The 17,070-nt window shown below is 37.8% G+C and overlaps 2 protein-coding genes across 3 annotated transcripts in view; one reads left to right on the forward strand and one right to left on the reverse strand.

Annotated features, from left to right (window-relative positions):
- Positions 1-1,641, reverse strand: part of drc11 (dynein regulatory complex subunit 11) — a 43,496-nt gene extending 41,855 nt beyond the window's left edge. Inside the window, exon 1 of one of the 2 annotated variants that reach the window (XM_079627549.1) lies at positions 1,379-1,641. In XM_079627549.1, coding sequence (XP_079483675.1) covers positions 1,379-1,389 — 11 coding nt within the window. In that variant the 5' untranslated portion in view covers positions 1,390-1,641. The remainder of the gene's footprint in view (positions 1-1,378) is intronic. The other variant, XM_079627550.1, reaches the window with a different exon arrangement.
- Positions 1,642-5,626: 3,985 nt separating this feature from the next.
- ackr3b (atypical chemokine receptor 3b) lies at positions 5,627-10,683 on the forward strand. The gene is made up of 2 exons (XM_079629502.1): positions 5,627-5,782; positions 8,848-10,683. Exon 2 carries the CDS (start codon positions 8,896-8,898, stop codon positions 9,982-9,984), a length of 1,089 nt encoding a protein of 362 aa, XP_079485628.1. The 5' UTR covers positions 5,627-5,782; positions 8,848-8,895; the 3' UTR covers positions 9,985-10,683.
- The last annotated feature ends 6,387 nt before the right edge of the window (positions 10,684-17,070 follow it).

The raw sequence follows: 17,070 nt of genomic DNA on the forward strand, positions 1-17,070 counted from the left end.
AGATTATATTTAGGTAATGATGATAGCTTAATGAGATAATAGTTATGTAAATTACCTTTTAAATTACATTTTAACATATTTCCTTTATTTTATTAAAAGTTTATTTGGATAAAACTAAGATTATATTTTCTCGTGTACTTATTAATGGTGCACAGCTTTGTATTTTGTATCCATGACAACCTGTCTTTGAAATGCAATCAACAGAGACACGTAAATCTGCGATAGTACCTGTTAACGGGCCCCAATTACACCTGTTGAGAGCACCTGCCCTCTGGGAAAGTTTTCCCGACCCTCAGGCCAAAATTAGCACCGCCAATGCCTGACTGTGCAAACTGAATGTGGGAAACCACAGAATGCACACTGAATTCACCCCAAGTCAGCATATTAAGCCACATAATGGAAGAAATCCCTTGACAAACATTATTTCTCCATTCTTCGTTTTCTAAAGTTGAATAAGCATGAATTCCACAGATGTCCTCTGACCTCTTTGACTCCCTTGCGTGTGGGTGCTCCCTTTGTGATTGTTGAAAGAGTTCATGGTGAGGGTGAAACCACCTTCTTTTCTTATTCTGATGGGACCATACAGTATTGTTCCCCTCTGGGCATTAACACTGCCAAGAGCTACTCAAATTGTAGGGATGGCAAAATCAAAGGAGAGGACGGGATAGTTAGAGTGGGAGGGGGGCAGGGGAGGAGTTGTGGGAGGAGGTTAGAAGGGAGGTTGTAAAAGAACATTTACAATAGAGGTGCCTCTTTAGAGATATCTTAAATATGGCAGACAACAAAGGCAGAAGTACTGCAATTCACTTGAAATCTGCAGTAAATAATGAATGTCCCCTGAAAGTAATGCGTGATGATGAAAATTACTTTATGTTATTTTTGAGGAATTTAAAATGTACTTTTGACATGTGCAGTACTACTAAATAAAGTAATTTGCTTTAGAAAAATAATACAAATAATTGTGTAGGTTACTAAAAAAAAAACATGCACCACACACCAAAGCTACAGCTCCTATTGGGGACAAAAATACTGGTTCTCAGTATAGTTTTTGCTCTATGTTGTCATAGGAACTGCAATACAATGTGGACTTTCTCCTAGTAGGCGTTTGTTCCTAAACTTGCGTTTTCAAAGAACACTTTCTTTTGCACCTTCCCTTTTTTTTCTTTCTCAGAAGTCTTGCATATGTCTTTAAATATAAATATTCTGCTCGTTACAGATGTAGGCAAGTAGCTTATCACTGCGTAGGCTACATAATACACTTTTCACACAGACATTACAGGGTTTTCCGTAACAATAATCACTATGGTATTTTTTAGCATCACATCAACATTCCCGTTTCGAACTAAAGTGCACAAGGTAAAAGGGCAGTTATACTCACCTCTGCGACATCTTTAGTGATTCCACGCGCTACAGAGTTTAGTCTAGAACGTGCTGTAGGCTATTTGAATATCAGAGGGAAACCATAATTGCAAGCCGCCGCTTTCGAAACTAAAATAGTTAAACGAAGCGAAGTAAGGCATCCAAGCAGTACGTCTTTATTATTCATTAGTTAACCATTTTTTAACTAGAGTTGGACAAGTCTCGCGCCAGACAGGCTGCGGTTTGCGCTGAGCTTCTGACAGCTGCCATGGCAACGAGATCAAAGCCTCTTCACTGCTTCTGAGACAGAGCAGGGGGCATTTATGCAACCAGTTAAAAGCAGAATACAATACTCTATCAACTTAACTATATAGGCCTATAACACATAATGCGATTCTAACACATAATGAGAGCTCTAGCCCGTCATTTTCATCGTTTTCTTATCTTATCCGATAAGCATGTCAAGTCTCTGTTACTAACAAGCTTTAGTTTGGCATCCCGCTATGCAAAACAACACAACACCACACCACGTTTGCGACGTTACTAAGCTCATTCAATGTATGAATGCTATTCGGCCATTTGTTAACAAAGCTATTTGGAAGTCTTTCTGACGCAGCATGTTTTGAAATAATTGTTGTCATTTTGGAAGTGAGCTATATTTGAATGTCGTCTACGACATATTGTTTTAATTCAATAGCCTTGTCAAAAGGACCATGTGGGCAGGTGTAACGCAGACTGTGGAAGTGCAGTGTGACATTTATTTATCAATGAATGCATCATTTGTCCTTGTCTCATACCTTCCTGGTGGTCCATGAATAGGGGAGAGCGGGGCACATAATGCTTTTTGACTTTCTCAGTTTGTTTAAATCTACTTAGGGTTTAGAGTATTTATTTTTACCCACATTAATTTCCCACATGTCTAGTAGAATTATGTGGTTTTGTTTTATTAATACAGTGTATACTTTTTTCTTGATTTACCCCGAAAGAAAGTAAGTGAAATGTGACAACATGCCCCATAGTAACATTGTAACATGTGAGGGGTACATTGTAACATCACCATATGACCTCTTAAAATGCTATCTCTCTAATAAAAGTCAAACCAAAATATTTTCTCAATAAAATACAATTATTAACTTTTTTGTATAAAATAATGCCATTTTTTAATAATTAAGAATAAACAAATATGAGTTTGACAACAAACACACCGGAAAACACAGCGAGCATAGTTCAAAACAAAATAATAATTAATTTCTGAACATTGACTTTCAGTCTTTATTTACATGTTTCTCATGTTTTCTCAATAGAATTCATAAAAGTATAGAATATAATAGCATATTTCGAATAGGGGCACATTGTAACGCAGTGTTACAACATGCCCCAGCTGCACAACTGGGATTTAAACCCTTCTAGTGTCTTCTACTGGTTAGCGAAGCATTAAAGAACTATCTCAACTGTTAAATAACAGATTGGAAATTAAAATAATATCAGATTTGTCTAATGTTAAATAAACACAAAAAAATAGAGATGAAAAATTAACTTAAGTAAGAAATACTTTTGCTATGGTTAAATAAATGTTCAGTGATATCTTACAAAGATTTCTGAATTTTGGCACAATTTTATCTCTATATAGTGTTGATATGGCAACTAGTTTCATCATGCTGGCATGTGTGGAAGTATTTAAAACAAGTGTGTTACAACTTCCCCCGCGTTACTTTGTGCCCCGCACTCCCCTAATAGTTTTAAAAATTGAAAAGTGTTATTTCCCATCTAACAAAAATATGTTCTAAGAACGTTTTGCTAAATTAAGCTAGAAAAATGTTATTTCAAAGGCCTACGTTTACACCACAACAATGTAGCCTACTACTTTGGTGTTTTTTTGCGAACAGAAGACAAAGTTTTTAAAACCGTTCACCCGAATCGGGAGAAAACAATAAAAATGATGCATTATGCTGCTAGGCCATTAGTTGGCGATGTCACTTTGCAAAACTAGTCAAACTAGAAAAACTAGTCGCCTATAGCCTGGACACGTAATACGCATGACATGACGTCACCGTTTTCACAAATTTGCGTTTTTGAAGTTTACACGGATAAGGTAACATATCGTTTTCAAAAACTTGCACTTTAAAACCCATGTTCAAAAGTTTTCAGGCCCCCAAAACACAGTTGTCGTGTAAATGAACGGTCAAAACGCATACATAGTTTTCCGTTTTCGTTTTAGTTGAAAACAGTGTTGTGTAAACGGCCCCTAAATGTTCTCCGAATGTTCAAAGTGTCCATTTTTTAAATGTTTTTAAAAAACTTTTTTTTCCTTTTCTTGGTTATTGCAAACGTTAGAAAACATTAAGGGAACGTTCCAATTTATCATTAAGCAAATATTTTGTTAAAGTTACTTTAGAATGTATAAGGCTTAAATATGTTAGATGAATGTCCAACTAAAAACACTCTATGAACAATGTACTGAATAAATAACATACATTAAAGACCAGATAATTTGAAGAACATTAATTTTACTGCTGAATTTTGTTCATAGGCCTATAGAGAGAACCATGCTAGAACGTTAGCCAAAGTTCCGAGAATCTTCCCTGTTTGATGATCCCTTGCATGCATGATGGGAAGTGAACAGCTACTTGCAGTTGATAGCAGTTTGTTAATAAAACTGTCAACAATTAGGTTGTCAAAACTTTTTGTTAGATTTTTTGTATTATATACACCCCTAAGCCTTCTAATCCAAACCCAGTGTTCTTTTGTGAAACCTTTCCTTTCCAGACACAAAAAACAGACTCTAGTGAAAACTTAATAAGATGGAAAGACCATTTTAACAATCTTTAATTTGGAACATGTCTCAGTTTACCAGCCTACGCCCCTAACTAAAACCAAATGTCTTTCAACTGCTGGATTTCTATGCGTGCTTCTCACAAAAAGACCTGATGGTTTCCACCCTGCATGGTCAGAATCTTCAAACAGAGAGCATTGACCTATCAATTGTTATTGAGTCTGGTGTGAAGTTGCTTTAAATGTGGAAACTTATGCTTGAAAGTGTATTTCCCCATTTCAGGGCTGGTTCCACAAATTATGTGTATTGTTCAGGCAGGTGTTCCAAATGATTTCATTATGTTTACTTGCATAAGCAAGCACATTAATCCATCTCCGTCCAAATTATTATCGCAATCAAAAAAATAATGCTGGCAAAGTCTTCACTTTCCGTGTTGTGAATACAGTTGCATTCATCTGGCTTATCTCTTTTCCATATATAGAGGAAGTCAAATTATGTTTAGCAGTTCGATCAATGCACTAGTGTTTATGCTTCTACAATCAAATGCATCACTTCACTCCATACATCTGAACAATTTATCTCATCAAGATTTCATTGATATCGTTAAGCATGCTTAATTTCAGTTTCCACTTTTCCAAGCCACATACAATAGGCACTGGCCGTTATCCAGAAAAAAATATAAAGCTAAACAGAGGCCAGCTGAAGATTCAGAACAGGTGAGCTCCCTCATGCCTAAATTTAGCAAACTGCACGGAAGTCTTTGAGGGATTGCCAAGAGGATGCAAAAAGAATGGAACACAGGAAACACAACAAAACAACATTCACCTGCTACTACTTACAGCATGGTGCAAGCCAGATTTTTATAAAAGACTTTCCCCTGAAGCAACTAAAAAATCAAACGTTTAAAATTAAATTAAAAATTAAATAAATGTTATATGACTGATAGGGCACTAGTCCTTTTACCAGTAATATGATATAATAATTGTATTATAATAGCCTAATTTCAAATTATTCATTAGCTAACAAACCATAGCTAATGCTTAACAGATCAGTTGGTACATTCCAATTTGAATATAGGCTATTACGATATTTTAAACTCTTTGAATGGAAGATAGGAAATGATATGTTAGTAGACTAATATATAATATTAATTGTTACAGCATTAATAATAGTTATAAAGTGTTAACTTGAATAGTGCATAATGTTTATATAAATGTCTTGAGAAAGCATTAAGCACATTTCAGCCTGTGAAACTGTGGAAGTCCTCAATGAAACTTTCGCATGGATAGGCTTCTTTTGATTTCTCTAAACAACTCTCGTGCGAAAACAAAAAACAAAGGCGTATTTTTATATTCGAACAGTCTTTTTTGTTTATATCGCTGTTTAAAATGGGAGTGGAAATCCGATGTGTCGCACGTCCGCTATTGACATTGTTGTTGGACAGAAACTTGAGTGATTCACTTTTCCGATAGCGTTCGGTAGGCGTTGCTCGCAGCACTATATCAGCAAGTGCAGTCAGAGCGCAGAGGGACAACGCCATCCTCTCGCACGGATAACCACAAGACTTGAACATTTTCTCCAGGCATCGGAATCTCGATACCAAAGGCTACGTTTAAAAGTCTAGGAGCACCAAAACAGACCACAAGGATTGTAAGTTAATTTGTACGTGTTGTTTGTGTGTGCACGTGTTTGTGTGAGAGATTTTAGTTTTTAAAAATGCAGCCTTTTCCATAGCCTCGTACCGGACCATGTAGCTACACTAAAAACGAATGATAAGGTGTTACAAGATATCAGTTTTTAATGCGGTCTTAAAACCGCAAATAACTTTCTCTAATTCTACACTTAGAAAGTTAAGGTAGCCTACTTAAAAATATCTATTTTAACAAATTTACCGTGCCCGAAACTCTCAGATGGCGTGGATTAGAAGTGTCCAATCCCGCGGATTAGTCACTGTAGCCTAATAGGCTACCAACGTGATATCCGATTATATTTAGGCTAATGTAACAAACAAATTAATGCTGTTTTAGAATAAATGAATTTAAATGCACATTTTAAGAGTAGGATATGCATTAGGCGATTGTGTCTGGGTCAGGTAAAGGGACTATTTTTGTTTCTCGTTTTAGAGTTTTTTTTTTTTTTGGGGGGGGACCAAATGTGGTTTTAATTAATGCAGTATTTAGATACTTTACCTGAAACTCTCCCCTTCTGAAAATGTTGACTCCGGCTTATTACGTTATTTTATTTAGCATTATTATGTCTATTTAAAAACAGAAACATATTTATATAAAAACATATTTCAGTTTTTTTTTTATTCATTCCACACTTACAGTACTCGTTATGTTCTGTGGGACTTATTTAAATTCCCTTGGTATAGTTTCCTTCCAGTTTCATGATCAGCATGTTTTCAAGGGATTTGTTTAACTCCTTGTATTGTTGTTACATTTTCCCCACACTCACATTCAGTACAATGAAGATTTCATGCTTTAACCATAACTGATAATTCCCTTATTTTATGCTTGCAAAACACTTTGGAGTGAAACAATACTGAGTTTCAAGGGAACTTCAAGACTTCAAGTGAGAGAGAGAGAGAGAGAGAGAGAGAGAAGGGGAAGGAGGGGGCTGCACGGAGAGTCGCTGTGTCCGCACAGCTAAGTCTTTGTGCGGGCAAGTGTGCTTGATGCCTGGGGCCGTGAGATCAGGTGAGGGGGCCGCTGTGTTTGAGCAGTGTAAACGCAACAGTTTTACAACAAGGCTGGGGGACGTGATGGTGGTGCTTGGGGCCGTCTGTAATGGACCATCACATTTTATGGCACCTGATTTTTTTCAATTGCACCTGGTAAATCAGGTTAGAGGTTTACGCTGCCCTCTCTGTCTCCCTAGTCTAATGATGTCAGAGTGGAAAGCTGTAAAATAAGTCTTTGTTTTGGAGGCGATTGAGGATCTTGCAGTAAGGATCACAGGATGCATTAAGAGCAGCTGTGTCTCTTCTCATATTTCTTTTAATGAAATTAAGGTCAGGCGCTAACCGTGTTCAAGGGTCAGAACTGTGGGTTGATTTGGAATGAAAATAAACAAGCCTAAACTCATTCTATCACTTGATGGTTCTTTAGCAAAACAAGTTTATAGTTGTATCTTCTTCTTTTTTACGCCAGGCCAATTGTAAACAGATATGTTGTTTAATATTCTCCATGTTTACTTAATAAATGTGAAAGAGCATAACTGTGTTTATAATTTCTGCTTCACTGCACAAAGTTTTAGTTTTAAAAAGCATGCTTAAGTGTGCCAGTGTTATTTTCTATTTTGCAAACCCCCGGGGGTTGAAGATCAAAACTGTGTGATTAGAGATGTGTGTACATCTGTGTTTGAGAATGTGTAAATGGTAAAAACTTTGACACGGCGCCAGTCTGGTGGTTCTCTGTTCTCTTTAGCTTTTGTCAGTTCAAAGCATGGCATCCAGTCCTCAAGCTGAGCATATCATTTTGAGAAAAGAACCTTTCACCCCTCTGTGTCGCAGAGGGAGCAGCAGCCGCCCATCCTCCCCACTGTCTATGACTTATCTCACTTCCAACAGGCATTAGTCTCTCTCTGATGGCTTCAGGAGAGTTACACTCTGCTCTCTATCATTGTACTCACTCGTCTCGCCTGTTGGTTGTGCTGAACTTTTTTTTGTATATCCTTAATGCCTCCCATTTGCCATGGATAACTACTTAGCTTTTCACTAGGTCACTGCATGACAACTGAGGTCTGCCAATAGGCTTTTGCTCAACCATCTGAGTATTGCTGCCAGGCATTTAGTCCTTATGTTCAGCAAAGCAGTACAGCACAGCCTTTGAGCACTGAATCACTTTTGCTTTTTTGTTAGTCTAGTTTGATATTATTACAGTCAATACAATGAAGTAACACTAAAACAAATTCTGAACAAAACTGCTTCACGGCTCAATGTTAATCAGTTATCAGTCATAGAGAGCGTGGTAAAGCCAATGTGCAGAAACGTGGACGTGCAGATGTTCATGGCTGTATGTTTAAGGTCAATACATTTCTTAAATATCAGAAAATGTTACCTTTTCAAGACAAGACAAAGGTGGATCATATTGTAAAATGTCATGTGGTGCGACTCCCCAAAAAGATAATATTTGTGAATAAGATATCCCTAATATTTGAAATAAAAAACATTACATTGAGAATTATATTTAAAAAAGTTTTTGAAAATAATGAGTAAGATGTGTACAATTACATGTATTCAATGTGAAATAAATTCTTTATTACTTTTTGCTTAATGGTTACACCAAATTACATTTTTAGAGTCATTAAATTGAAAGTTTTCATGAATATGCACATTTATAAGAATTTGGAACATATTTTAATATATTTTCCTTTTATTAAATGTGAACACCCTTATTTGACTCATTGTCCCTTCCCTCTTTGATTTTGTGACCATTTAAATTTATTCTTAAATTAAGCGCAATCCAGTAAGCCTGGGAAATAAACCCATGCATTGAATCATTTAGGAAAAAAATTATCTTAAACAGTACAAGGCCCTGCCATCTGACAAGGGATCATGGTGTGTTGGACATGTTTCAGATTATGTGTGTTTTATAAATAAACGTTCTTTGTTTTACATTTTTCTGTCCCTCTGAGTTTAATTGGTCCCGTTCGTGTTTTTTTTTCTGTCTACGTGTCATAACAGTGGCTCTCTTTTTTTTTTTCTTCTTCAGGTCACAGCCGTTGTATCCCAATAGCGGCAATAACAAAGACGTGGGAAGATGAGTGTGAATGTGAATGACTTCAATGACATTTTGGATGCACTGGGCGACCTAAACTTCTCAACTCTTGATGATAATGTGTCCCACGTGGAAGTGTGTCACAGCACCTTCAGCCAGAAGGCGTTGCTCTACGCCCTCTCTGTGCTCTACATCTTCCTCTTCATCATCGGCCTCGCCGCCAATGCTCTGGTGGTGTGGGTGAACGTGCGATCTGAGAGGAAACGATATGAGACTCACCTGTATATCCTCAACCTAGCCATCGCTGACCTCTGCGTAGTGGCCACTCTTCCGGTCTCCATTAGTTCTCTGCTTCAACTCGGCCACTGGCCTTTTGGTGATGCCATGTGCAAAATGACACACCTGATCTTCAGTGTCAACCTTTTTAGCAGTATCTTTTTCCTTACATGCATGAGTGTGGACCGCTACCTGTCCGTGAAACTTTTTGGAGACGGTCCCAGTCAGAGGAAGAGAAGGACCAGACAGCTCATCTGTGTGGGCGTTTGGCTGCTGGCACTCTTTGCTGCCCTCCCTGAAACATACTTCCTTCAGGCTGAGAAATCCAGGTATTCAGACAGCATCGTATGCAAGTCTGTTTTCCCAGCAGACACCACTAAGGAGTGGACAGTTGGCATCCAAATGAGTTTCTTCATGCTCGGCTTTGCCATTCCCTTCCCTATAATTGCTGTGTTCTATGTCCTCTTGGCCGGTACCATCCAACCCTCAGCTGACCAGGAACGTCGCATCAGCCGTCGCCTCGTCTTCACCTACATTGTGGTCTTTCTAGTGTGTTGGGTGCCCTACCATGGAGCTCTACTGCTTGACACGCTAGCCTTTCTCAACGTGCTGCCCTTCAACTGCACTCTGGAGAACGCTCTCTATGCAGCACTGCATCTCACCCAGTGGTTCTCCCTCCTTCACTGCTGCTTGAACCCCATCATCTACAACTTCATCAACAAGAACTACCGCTACGACCTCATGAAAGCCTTCATCTTCAAGTACTCTACCAAAACTGGCCTCGCTAGGCTCATCGATGCCTCGCATGTGTCTGAGACTGAATACTCCGCTGTGGAGAACCAGGGACCATTATGAACGTTCTATGATGGTGTTGATCAAAACCAGCTCTGCGAAGCTCAGAGATAAGCAGGGAACAGTCATGTAAATCTCTCCGTGCTTTGAGTTCTTGAGGCAAAATTTGAGGTTTTGTAAAATAGTGGAACAACTTTTTACACATACAGTTTGCTTAATCTTTATAAACAGATGAATGTTTATGCTTTTTGTACATTATTATGACAGTTGTAGATGTATTGAGAAAGCACTTGTATTGATTTGATTTGTAAGCGTATTAGCTTTGTAAGTCTAGCTAGGCTTTTGTGTCTGTGAAATTGGTGGAAAAGGTCCCTCCCTGTCCTGGAGCCACAGAGAGACTCGTATAATCCGTTCTCCACTTATCAGAGGCTTTCGTACATCTGCCGGAAAGACTAAAGATACAATTTTCCTACACAATGTGTAATGTACAGTTATGTCTGGTAAAATGGAGGGGGATGTTGAAAACCCACACATTTGAGTGGAGAGAAGCAAGTCCAAATCAAGATTAGATGTAGCTATTGTAAACTGATGTTATGCTGTTTGCTACGCTTGTGGGAAATTGTACATTTCAAGAACAATACTAGCTGCATTTGTAAATGTTCTGTAAATAAAATTATATTTATATACTCAGTGTGTATGTTCAGTGTTTTGTAATATTGTCTGACACAAAAATGTGCCGTTGAAATAAAAGATATAAATCTTTTGGAATTCTCTTGAATATTTTTTGTTTTGTTTGATTACAAATGAACCCATAAACACTCTTTTGAGAACATGCGTTGTCTTGTTTGCAAGATCATTAACATTTTACAACGGTTTATTTACATGAATACATTAGATATCAGGAACTAACAATAAACTTGTTAATTTAGGTTGATGTTAACTTGATGTTTGTTCATAATACATCAACTAATGTTAATTTATACAAATTTAAATGTTATAAATGTATTAGTAACAAATATTACCAATAATGTATTACTGATTTTGAAGATACATAGTTCATATATTTTGAACAAACATCAAATTAACCAATATTAGGATCATAGATTATTTCATAATGCATAATGCATTAATTAATTTTAATGAATTAAACCTTTCTAGAAAGTCTTAATAAATCATAATATTTGGTGTAGTTGTATGCATTTCTAAAGTAAACCCTATGCATTGATCATTTTTATTTAATTTAGAACTACATTCAGACCTACACATGATCAAAGTAAAGATGTTGAGTATTTATAACTGACCATATGGCTTATATTGCCATGCAGACATTACTCATTGAGCCTGTGGGCATGGTTCATATGGGTACGGTTGAGTATGCATTCATATGTGAACGCATACTCAACGCCGGGGGGGGTCCGGCTCGTTCTGTATCTTCAGTGAGTTCAGCTCAGAGAGAAGGGAAGTTTGTTTAATCCATACCAACTGTTTCAGGAGCCCGTTTTCTCTGCTTTGCCTTTGTAGTTCTGAAGAAGTTCCAGGTGTTTGTTTCAAATATAGCCTACCCTGTGTAGTTCCCTGTGACTGGGTTTCTAGACAGTGCAAATTAGAGAAGGCATTATTACTCTTCCCTTGGAAAGTCCTCAGAAAATGACAAGGCTTGTTCTCTCCCGTAAAACAAATGATATGAAGCACCAATTTATGATTTTCATAAAACCTTTAATGTTTTGGAAGAAGAGTAACATAACTTGGGAATCCCCTGCATCAAAATAAATAATGTATATCATAACCTGACCTGTTTATGCGCTCAAGTCTGTGATTTGAGCAGTATTGCTTAATAAATGTAATGAAAAGATGGAAGGTTCTTGGTACAGACACATTTTTCTGGTCGTGGGACTTATTACAGAATCCCACATATCTCACTTAGAGGTTTAACTGTTATCACAAAATGATCTTATAGATTCCTAGTGAGTTTTCTTTCACATCCTCCTGGAAGATAGTTGTATTTAAACCCAATTGTGATTTCAACATTTGTAAGAATGGATCATGAGAGTGAAGACAGTAGTTTGACTGCAGGTGCTGGTGTGTGATACAATTTCTGTTAGACTTTGCAGAAATAGATATTTGCTGTGAGGAAAAGCATTTTTATAAGGATTCTGTTCTATTGTACAGTGACAGTCAAACTCTGTTGCTGTCTGCACTTCAGTTTCTGCTGAGTGATACAGGAGAACACCTCTCCAAAGGTCAGACTAATTGAGAATGTGTATGTTTATCTGTCAATACTGTGATTTATCACATGGGATATTCCCTGAGCTCCTCTTAATCAGAGAAAGGTGGCAATGGTAACACGTTGCCAAAGAGAATGGCACAAGTGAGACACAGAGAGTGAGAGCGAGTGATACAGAGAGCCCTGAGAATCAGACAATAGAGTCGCTTTCGGTGGATCAGTTTACAGGTAGAGAGAAAGTGAAGACTGAAAGGTCATTAGCACTCTAAGGTCATTAATAAACCCTGCTGGGAACCACCCTGTGAGAGAAGCTAATGGGCCATTCAACCACTACACTGTGTTTGGCCTGCAACGCTGCTCTAACTCTCGCTTCAATCCTATTGTTTGGTAATGAGACCACAAGTTCAATTTCACATGGTTTGTGTGCGGGCCGAGCTTTTGCTGATTGGGCCGAGATGCTGAACCAATCAAAGTTGGGAGACAGGGGGAGATGGAGAGGACAGATTAATCTGGAAGGATGCGGGCAAAAGCGGATATGGAGGTCCACATAATTTTCAGTCCTTGCTGAAAAGAGAAGGGTTGTTTTGGCAGAAGAACAATGATGGGAAGAAATTCATTACAATTAATTATTTTTCTCTGGGCATCAGATACACTTACAGCAACATACAATAAAGGAGATGACGCACAAGTTCCTTTCCTCGGTTATTTATACAAAATTTGCATGCAATCACAGTATCAGTTACTATGTAGTTTCACTCTGTTTAGCCCTTTTAAATGAGGAAGAAGGAAGAATGAACTTTGGAGAACGAGGAGTGAAAAGAAAATGGAATAAAGAGAAATCGAATATGGGACATGAAAAAAGAGCGAGACACTATTCCCCCCTAGGGTTTTTTAAGCAGTGGATGTGGAAACAAATGAGAGTCATTTCTCTTCCCCAACAGTTTTAACCTTTGATACAATAATAACTCTCTGCTACACTGATTTCCCCAGAAAAATGTCGATGTCTTGAAAATGAACATTACAGAAAAGGTGTGGTAACATTTACTGTTGCTCAGCTAAGTTTTGCTAGCAAAATACAGTCATTCCAATAAGAATCTGTGCGATCATGAGTTTGTGTGAGGCTAAAAATGCTCCCCATATAGTTTTTCCTCATTTTCAGTTTGGCCAAGTAAATTCACCACGCTGACCAACAAAAAGCTGCTTGTTTTGAAAATGACTACGGTGTTAGCTGTGTTTCATTCATCACTATTGAAAATGGACTTTTTTTTTTGCCAATGAAATGTAACACCTCTTTACCTACAGTAGTCTGTCTGTAAATCTCTGTTTAGTTCCAGTCTCTATGATGCCCCTCCTTCTGAAAAGCACGATGTTCTCTGATTTGGTCAGCAGGACCAGTGTGTTGTGATTGGTCTACAGCTTCGAGCTTGTTTTTAGAAATGTTAGGCTTCTTACCATAATCGCAAGTTTCAACACACTACTAATGCAACTCAACCAGGCCTCATCCCCTTTTTTTGGGTGGGAATTATTTAAATGAGGAATATTGAAACATTTACATTCCCGGAATAAAACTTAAGACTGCAATCGAGCGTTTTCAGTTAGTTCAGAAACAATGCTTACTGATATAAAGAAAAACTCCCTTTGGAGTTTATACTTGGTAACTTTGCAGACCCTTTTCATGCTCAAACTGACACATTACATGCTAAAGAAAGTTGAATAAGTAAAAGAGCATAATAGGACCCCTTTAAGATATGTGGAAAACTCCTGACTTGGATGTTGACAAGAATTTCTTCACACTTTGAATGATTTGCACCAACACGCTTGCACGACACGAACAGCAACATAAAACATTAATTTATGTTTCATTTATGTCACAATTCTACACTTAACCATTTCCTGTGAATTACTCAACATTCACAATGCCAATGAATATAAGCAGGAGGCTTTGAGCGCTGAGACTGTTCTCTGAGTATGTGCCTATTAGATGTATAAAAGGAAAGCGGGGGCTGCTCATGTCGCTGACAGACGTGTGGGTGGAGTCTGAGTTTGAGTGAAGGGCAGGGGCTCTGCTGTTGTGTGGAGAAAAAGAGTTCACAGGAGACCCGTAGCATGTGGCTTGAGCCTTTGGCAGAAAAAGAAAACACGGCTGAATTTTAGCATGAGGAAAAGGAGTTACTCTGGCCTCCAAGACACGGTGCATTTGTGTTCTGAGATTTTTTCTGTCTCCACGTGGTTTAAATGCAGCCACGGATTTCATTCATATTGAAATTATCCTATAATGTGTGATACAATGGACAGTAAATCCACCGTCGCACACCCAAACAGCCACTCACAACCAAGTATAGGATATGGACAACTAAAAACATAAATGTATACTATATTTGTGAACTTGGGGGAACTGAGTTTATTTTTCCTTGAAAAATGACCTTGAGACAGGTTAAAAAATAATTGGAAAAAGTCGCTCAGAAAATTAGCTCGGTGAAAAGCTCTCATCATTTTTTTGCAGATGCCACCTAGTTTTATATTTTTTATCTAATGCAATGAAATTCAGACTTAAATGTCCAAAAGTGTCTATATGGGGGCCACTGTATATAACATGAGAGTGATTGGTGTTATATTTCTGGTTACAGTTTGCAATGCGCTTCAATACGTTAACATTAGTTAATGCATAGTTAGCACCATGTAATAATGAACTGTACTTTTAAAGCATTTATTATTGTGTTTGTTATTATCATGTTTTAAGATTTTAAGTATTATAAGTGAACATGAGTTCATGTATGTTGTCCAATTGTTAATTCGTCATTAATGTTAATTGAAATTTAACATGAGAAGGTTTTTCTGATGAATATCATGTATTAGAACTTCTCATGATACCCCCACACCTTTTCCTTTCTTTTTGCATTCTTCTTAATACAAGCACACATTACGTCAGAAGGGGGATTCACTGGTAATGCTGAAAAGCTCACGTATTAACTTTGAACCACTCATCGCCCAAACTTTACACACATCCTCATCCGTAAATAGCACTCTGGCCAACTGTCAAACCCTCAGATTTCTGCTTTCACAAGCATCACAGTTATTTAAGGAGACAGGTTTAAAGTTCATATGATACTTAAACTATTGTGTCCTTCCTGGTCTCTTACTCACTAACTGAACACCCAGTATCTTATTGGACAAACTGTTTCAAGAAAGAAAGAAAAATAGGTGAAAGTTTCATACTTAATGACGCATGTAACACATTTAGTTTCTTACATATCCTCTTACAATGCTCTCTCTTGTTCAGTGTCACACAGCATTAAGGAAACATTACACCGCCAAATCTCCTATAAGGCCAGTTAAACTGGCTTATTCAGGTTCAACGGTTCTTCATTGGCATGCCACCTTTCTTAAAATCTTCTCTTACTATTCTAGCCCTCATTGTAAGAGGGGGGATGGGGGCTTTTGTCTCGATTCCACTTTGTTATCTGGGATTGTTTGTGTCCCATCAGGTTTAGCTGCAGCTCAGGCTGGCTTATCAGCATTTGGCTATGGTGAGACTCATGTTTAGAGCAGTCGGCAATTGTGATTCCATTGTGGCTGTCCAGCCTCTGCCAAGTGTTCAGGATTGTATGCAATGCCATTGAGAATCGCTCTAAAATGCTTCGCTAACTCGCTGGTACAGTGAGAGGCATCATGATAAGGGGGACAGAGAGAGAAACAGTGTGAAAAGTGTGGGCACATTCAATTCAAAACAGTCTGGCAGTCTGGTTTTGACCTTGACCTTTGCAGACTGCTTAGCAAAACTTGATAAATGTCCACAGGGCAGGGCCACAAAAATGCTAAAGGCCCTGCTATAATCACGGCAAAGTTCTTTTTCATTCTGCGATAAAAAGAAGTTACAAAGAAATAGCTTTGAAATGGTATACTGTTAGCGAACAGAAGATGATTTAGCTTGAAGTATATCAGGGCTTAATGCTAATCAATAAGCCTTTATTGGTGTTCTAAAATGTTTCAATAAATTATGTGTTTGTGTGATCTATTTACAAGACAATAAAATTAACATTCCATTTCCACATCTAACACTGTGTCATATGTGCACTGTATCCAGGCTTTATTTGATTTTGTTGGATCAGGTTTTGCATACAAAGTGTTCCTCTCGCGCTTGGACTATATATATCTGTGCCTCGGTTTGAACTCTGCGGACCATTTTACTGTAGTAGGGTTGATAAAAGAGAATGTTAACACTACTTACTATATGTTTGTGTATGTAATAAAATTTGACTTAATAGCCTATTACTAATTAGTATAACCAAACAGTTCCATAGTATGGGAAAAACATTCTATAGAAGTCAATGGGCCCCATCAACTGTTTTCGGTTTCATTTCTCGACATTCTTAATGAGGTTGAGTAAATGATGACAGAATTTTCATTTTTGGGTGAACTATTCCTTTTAAACCTGCTAGCTTACCACAACATTCTTGCTATGCTAATGCATGCATTTACTGATGGACTGTTGAACCTGGTAATGAGTGAACTTGTACTAGAGACAGAACCTGCAGACTGATTCTCTAAGGAGACTACACCTCAGATCAGGTGAAATCTGTTGCCCCAAGCAATCTGTGGACATTCAACACCAAATCCCAGCACCTGGACATCTCATTCTCTCTCTTTCCTCCACTCTCGATCTTGGTTTCTATTTTTCTTCCTGTTCTTCTCATGTTTAAGATATGCCTGCAGCTATGAAATGCCGCAATATCCCATCACATTCTGAAGCCCTGTTTCATTTTAGAAGACAATCGTTGACCTTTGGGATCCCACATAAAGCTTCTTGTGTTAACTTTGCATTTCAAGATTGGTATGTGATTTCTTATGCAAATATGATCAATGTATGTTGTAATATGAACCATAATCATGCAATTATTGTTTTGTGTTCCCAAATTGTGTGGCAC

This window comes from Phoxinus phoxinus (assembly GCF_949152265.1).
Source record: "Phoxinus phoxinus genome assembly, chromosome: 11".
Lineage (NCBI taxonomy): Eukaryota > Metazoa > Chordata > Actinopteri > Cypriniformes > Leuciscidae > Phoxinus > Phoxinus phoxinus.

Bases quoted from the DNA above. Each gene is read 5' to 3' on its own strand.
- ackr3b (XM_079629502.1), top strand. From the start codon at position 8,896: ATGAGTGTGAATGTGAATGACTTCAATGACATTTTGGATGCACTGGGC.